Source organism: Leptopilina heterotoma, unplaced genomic scaffold (genome assembly GCF_015476425.1).
Source record: "Leptopilina heterotoma isolate Lh14 unplaced genomic scaffold, ASM1547642v1 Lhet_242, whole genome shotgun sequence".
Classification (NCBI taxonomy): domain Eukaryota; kingdom Metazoa; phylum Arthropoda; class Insecta; order Hymenoptera; family Figitidae; genus Leptopilina; species Leptopilina heterotoma.
In genome coordinates, this window is record NW_025110957.1 from 587838 (window position 1) to 594928 (window position 7091).

General features: G+C 31.8%; 1 protein-coding gene across 1 annotated transcript; it reads right to left on the minus strand.

The window, feature by feature from the left end:
- Window positions 1–6791, minus strand: LOC122503072 (activating signal cointegrator 1 complex subunit 2 homolog). Its single transcript, XM_043613494.1, has 3 exons — window positions 6564–6791; window positions 804–1112; window positions 1–528 (listed from the first exon to the last, which is right to left on the minus strand). Exons 1-3 carry the CDS (start codon window positions 6789–6791, stop codon window positions 1–3), a joined length of 1065 nt encoding a protein of 354 aa, XP_043469429.1.
- Window positions 6792–7091: the final 300 nt, after the last annotated feature.

The window sequence follows — 7091 nt, forward strand, 5'->3', positions numbered from 1 at the left end:
TTATTTTCCTTTTTTTTCAGGATTTTGTTTATCAGAAAAAGATTTTCTTCTCTTCGCACTTGTTGGGATTTTTGATTGATGAGCAATTCTTCTTTTCTTTACACATGGATCTTGATCTTGATCAATAATAATGGTTTTTGATTGTGGTGGCGGCTTTGAAATTGAAGCAATCGCTGCAGCTAGTTGATTTGCTTCATTCGAAGCCTTAGATGTAGAAGGTGTTGGTGAAGCCGATCGTATTGAAGTAGGTTGTTTTGGTGAAGCAGGTGGTTTTGATGTAGAAGGTTTTGGCGAAGCAGGTTGTTTTGACGTAGATGGTGAAGCCGATCGTCTTGAGATCAACGAGCTCGATGAAGAAGTTGAAGCAGAATCTGAAGAATCTTCTTCAGAACAAGATTTTACTGTTGATGCGTGTACTTCGACACTTTCAATTTTCCTTTCGATTGGTGTAGGAATATATTGTAAATTTTCCATTATAGCAGATGGCTCAATGGAACTCCACCTCGTTGACAACCTGGATGCATTTTTCTATTAAATTAAATTAAATTTTTTATTATTAAAAATTAACGTTTTCCTATTAAATTTTTATTATTTTTCATTTACTTTATTTTTTATTATCTTAATTTTAATTTAATTTTAATTTTATTAATTAATTAATTATATAAATAAATTTTTTATTATTAAAAATTAACCTTTTCCTATTAAATTTTTATTATTTTTCATTTATTTTATTTTTTATTATCTTAATTTTAATTTAATTAATTAATTAATTATATAAATAAATTTTCTTTTTCAATACTCACGTCTTGCTGTTGATATTTGTGTCCAGAGTATATCACTGGTTGTTGCTGTGGATGTTGTTGTTGCTGTGGATGTTGTTGTTGCTGTGGATTTTGTTGTTGCTGTGGATATTGTTGTTGCTGTGGATATTGTTGTTGCTGTGGATGTTGTTGTTGATGTGGATGTGGTTGTTGAGGACCTGACATATTCCATGGTTGGTTCCTGGAATTATTCCATGGTCTCTGATGTTGATTACCAGGATGTATTTGTCTTTGATTTTCAGTAGGATAAACTGTTGGCCGTTGATGCGGAATGTGTTGATCATGAGGCAACTGGTGAAATTAAGAATAATATTTAGAATAAAATTTAGAATAAATTGAAAATAAAATTAAAAATTAAATTTAGAATACAATTAAAAATAAAATTTAGAATAAAATTTAGAATAAATTAAGAATAAAATTTAAAATAAAAATTTAGAATAAAAATTTAGAATAAATTGAAAATAAAATTAAGAATTAAATTTAGAATACAATTAAAAATAAAATTTAGAATAAAATTTAGAATAAATTGAAAATAAAATTAAGAATAAATTTAGAATATTTTGATATTATATTTTTTTTTTTAAATATTTGATAGGTACACAAGATTCCTTGAATTACCGCTAAACTGTTGAAGGGTATACAAAGTTGTCTTTTTTCAGATGGAAAAAAAATCTATATACCTATTCAGAGGTTAAATTTACTATCAGATATTTTTCAAAATATAGAATTATATTATAAAACCATTATAAATTTAGTAATAAATATTTTATCACATGAGGGAAATTATCTTTATATTTTAATCAAATAATTTAAAAGACTTTGTTAAAACAACATAAAAATTAATTTACAGATACATGCAAATTAGGTTAATTTTCAATGAAAATTTAATTTTCAATGAAAATTGTTTCAAAATCTACTACTATTATTATTATTATTATTATTATTATTTTTTTTTTTTTTGCTTAGGGAATTTTGGGAAATCTGCCTACAGATACCTTGGATTCCGCACTCCAAGGTTATGTGGGGTTGGTGTGATAAAACAAAAGGAAATATAAAAAAGAAAAATAAATATATAAAATAGTAAATTTAATAAACTGGCGACCTACTGCCAGCCCGACCCACTAAAACCCGTAACCCTTCTTTTGGAGCCCTTTACCCTCCCTCGGAACTGTCGTAAGACTTTAGCCTTCGAGGGTGGCGCTCCAACTCTGTCGCTAATGCGACTTTCTGCTTTTCTCTGCGGTTATCCTGCGTTAATAGTTAAAAATTTTAAACTATTTTAATATAAAGCGGAATTAACAGCACAACAATAATTAAAAATAACAAATGTGTAATTAAGTGTAAAAAGTCAGAAGATAAAATTATAAACGGATATATAAAAAAAAGAAAAAATAAACGCGCATAAAATATTGAAAACATAAAACTGTACAAAGATGAATAAAAAAAAACACAAACAATTAAAAAATGTATAAGGACAAATAAATCACAAAATAAATTAATAAAAAACAAACGAACAAAATTAAAAGCTGTTTAAATTACGCTTTTTGGCGGCCGTCGAGATCCTTCCTCGACATAACCGAGATTATGAAGTTCTCGACTTGCCGCCAATTCTCTTCCGACTGGGTCATCAGCGATACCATGTTCTCCGGTGTAACTTGACTGTTTACACCTTCGAACATGGCCCGCCTCTCCAAGTCCCATTTCTTGCATGAGAAGAGGGTGTGCTCCGCGTTGTCCTCAGGGAACTGGCAATATGCACACACCTCGTTCTCGCGTAATTTAAAGCGACACAGGTACGAGCTAAAACACCCGTGACCTGTGAACGCCTGAGTCAAGTAATAGGAAACCTGACCGTGTTTCCTATTTATCCAGGTGGCGAGTGCCGGGATAAGGCGATAAGTCCATCGACCTTTTTCCTCACCATCCCATCTTTCCTGCCATCTTTCTATGAGCCTGTGCCTCGCTTCTTTGCGAATCAGGCCCTTGCTTGGTCTTAGCTCCTCATTCAAGGAACTTCTTTCTTTAGAAAAGAGAAACAGTTCTTCCCTTTCTCTCGCCAAAAGATCTGCTGGCGGGACACTTGCAAGGACCTGCACAGCACTCGTAGATACCGTCTTATATGCAGAGATGATACGCGTTGTTATCGATCTCTGCGCCGACAGTATCTTTTCACAGATGGTAACACATCTTTTGCTCCTCAGGGATGGGGCCCATGCTGGTGCTGCGTAGAGCATTTTAGCATGGGCGACACTCGCCACCAGTCTTCTTTTTTGTTTACGGGGTCCGCCAACATTTGGCATTAACCGTGAAAGATTAGCCGCACACTCGATCGCCTTATTTGACGCCGTAGCCATGTGGTGGTGGAAGTTTAACCTTCCATCCAACTCCACACCAAGGTATTTAATTTGTTTACTCCACTTGACCTCGAATCCGTCTATCACGATTCGTGGGAGCTCATAACCACGTCTGTCTGTGACCAGCAGTGCCTCGGTCTTTTCCAGGGCCATTTCAAGACCTCTGGTATCCAGCCAGCTTTTTGCTAGTCGCAGACATTCGTTCACCAATGTCCCAAGAGCCTCCTCACTCTCGGCAGTGCACACGAACAACGCGTCGTCCGCAAAGCCGATGATCATCGCACCTTCGGGCAGATCCATTCGCAGAAAATCATCGTAAGATACATTCCATATAAATGAACCCACCCTCGAGCCTTGAGGAGCCCCACGCTGCATCTCTTCCCTGAGAGTGCAGGTGTCTCTCTCATATATAACCCACCTGTCGCTAAGATAATTATCCATTATCCGCAACAAGTTTGGCTTTGTCCACAACTGCCTGGATGGCATCAACTGTGGACTTGCCTTTACGGAAACCAAATTGGTGATCTGATAGACGATTCTCTTCGGTCAAGTGGCTTTGCATTCTCTGCAGAACCATAATTTTTTTACTTACAAATTGAGAAAGTAATTTTAAAAGAGTGCACAGACAACAGCTACCACACAAGTTTCGGTTTTGAAAGGAATTCTGGAAGATAAAGCAATTTTGTTAAAATCTTTGAAATTTTTAAAAGTATAATTCAATTTTATTGTTACCATCTTGTAACTTGTATAATAATAATTATTATTTTATTAATTCTGCAAATATTATACAAGATACTTACCATTTTTACTCTGCTGTATATCACCGTCTACCGGCAAAACCAAACCGCATGTGACTCACTGTTCGCAATCAGAACACTGCTGCCAACTTCACATAACCCACATAGAAACGTTCTCTTCTATTCTCTCCTATTTCTAAAGCAGCGCTGTGATCCAATCGGACAAAATTCCACAAACAAATGAAAGTCAATCTATATTACTTAAAAGCTTTAAACCTCATAAATTAACAAAATAATGTACTGTACATTAAAAACCATCAATGCTTTTAAAAAAATAGAGAGAAAAAAATAAATTCTTGTGTGAGCTGTTCTCTCGACAGTCTTTGAACTTAATTTCTATTTTTGTAAGTTATAAACATTTGAATTTCTCACAAAAGCAATTTTTAATTCGCTAATAGCACCATCTACCGAAGGCAGCCCAAATTAAAAATGTTGGTAAATTGGGTGGGAAAATTTAAACCACTTCTAAGCAATTTGATATTAACAAATTAAATTTAAATTTCCCACCAAGAGAATATAAATTTTAAAAATGGCGCCATCTAGCGGTAGCAGCCGGTACTAAAAATGTCGGTAAATTGAGTGGGAAAATTTAAAACACCACCAAGCCACTTGAAAGTTCAAAAATAAAAATTCAAATACCCCGCCAAGGGGGTTTGAATTTACCGGTGGCGCCATCTCTCGGTGGCAGCCAGATGTCGGTAAAACAGAGCACCCCCTCTAACACATTTGAAAGTTCAAAAATAAAAATTTTAATACCCCACCAAGGGGGTTTAAAGTGAGAAAAAATAAAATGGCGCCATCTAGCGGTGGCAGCCGGTACTAAAAACTCGGTCGGTAAAGTAGAACACCCCTTCTAACACACTTGAAAGTGAGCTATTAAGAAATCTACCTTACCGACCGTCGGTAAGTGTTCCAGGATCCCCATAGCTCTACTACTGATATCAAAAAATCGAAAAAATTATAATTGTTATTAATTACTATCAAGTTTAATTCAGTAGTATTTTTAAGTTCTCTGATTAAGATTTTGACGTCAAAATAATGCAATTCATAATTATTTATCCAATTCATTTAGTATTCTTTAATTGAAAGAAGTTCAGAGACTTTAAAAATGGAGATGTTTTATAATAAATACTTTATAATAATTTTCCATAATTTTAGATTTTTTGCCAAAGAATGGAGACTATTAAATAAGTAAAATATTTTTGAAAAGCACAAAAGTAATAAAGCTAAATGCCATAAAAAAGAAGGAAAAATATTGAATTTTAAGAAATTCGGTTTTTTGAATTTTTGCTAATTTTCTATAATTTATATTTTTTACCAAAGGTTGGAGACTACTAAATACGTAAAATATTTTTGAAGAGCACAAAAATAATAAAGCTAGATGCCATAACAAAGAAGAAAAAATGTTGAATTTTAAGAAATTCAGTTTTTTAAATTTTTGCTAATTTTCCATAATTTTAGATTTTTTACCAAAGGTTGAAGACTATTAAATAAGTAAAGTATTTTTGAAGAGCACAAAAATAATGAAGCTAAATGCAATAAGAAAGAAGGGAAAATGTTAAATTTTAAGAAATTCAGTTTTTTGAATTTTTGTTAATTTTCCATAATTTTAGATTTTTTGCCAAAGGGTGGAGACTTTAAAATCAGTAAATTATTTTTGAAGATCACAAAAGTAATGAAGCTAAATGCCATAAAAAAGAAGAAAAAATATTGAATTTTAAGAAATTCAGTTTTTTGAATTTTTGCTAATTTATCATAATTTTAGATTTTTTACGAAAGGGTGGAGATAACAAATTAAGTAAAATATTTTTAAAGAGCACAAAAATAATAAAGCTAAATGCCATTAAAAAGAAGGAAAAATGTTGAATTTTAAGAAATTCGGTTTTTTGAATTTTTGTTAAGTTTTCCATAATTTTAGATTTTTTACCAAAGGGTGGAGAATTTTTAATAAGTAAATTATTATTAAAGAGCACAAAAATAATGAAGCTTAATGATATAAAAGAGAAGAAAAAAATGTTAAATTTTAAGAAATTGGGTTTTTTGAATTTTTGATAATTTTCCATAATTTTAGATTTTTTGCCAATGGTCGGAGACTTTAAAATCAGTAAATTATTTTTGAAGATCACAAAAATAATGAAGCTAAATGCCATAAAAGAGAAGAAAAAATGTTGAATTTTAAGAAATTCGGTTTTTTGAATTTTTGCTAATTTTTCCATAATTTTAGATTTTTTACCAAAGGGTGGAGAATTTTTAATAAGTAAATTATTATTGAAGAGCACAACAATAATGAAGCTTAATGATAAAAAAGAGAAGAAAAAAATGTTAAATTTTAAGAAATTGAGTTTTTTGAATTTTTGATAATTTTTTATTTTTTGCTTAAAGGTGGAGACTATTCAAATAGTAATATGATACTACCGAAATAGCTATTGATAACTAAATATTAATTTTCCGGTCAAATTAAATTTTGGCTCTTTTTCTGATTTTCCAGATTGGTAGAAACATTGTTAAATGTATTGGTAGAAACTAAAGCCCGTCGAAGACGGGTACGACAGCTAATATTTATATGTTACGTACCAAGCCCGAAATTGTACAAAGCCCGATCTGTACAACGATTTTTGTACTGATCGCGGTTGGTACAAGCTATTTTGTACAGAGCTGTAATTTCCGGGCTCTGTACAGAGATACGTGTACTGAGCAAGTTCGGTACAGAGATGTTTGTACAAAGCCTGCTCAGTACGATTTCTCATGTACAATGTTGTCCATAGCAGTCGATTAAGGATTGTCACGGCGGTGGTGTGGGCCAAGGGGATTGTTCCCATTGCTCCCATGTAAAATCTTGCATGTTTGCAACCTCAAAAAAAAAATTGCAGTTTCATAATTTTAATCAAAAAACCTATATATTTATTTTATTGAAAGAAAAAAAAACATTAAAAAAAGATGTAAAAATTAATGATAAAATTTTTTCAAGATTTCAATATTATAAAAAGTATTTAATTAATTTTTTTAAGAAAAAACTACGTGGTAAAAAATTCTGAAAAAATTCATATGTTTCTAAAATAATATACAGAACAAACTGTCAAATTTTTATAAGTTTCTCTCATTTCCTTATATTGCCGGTG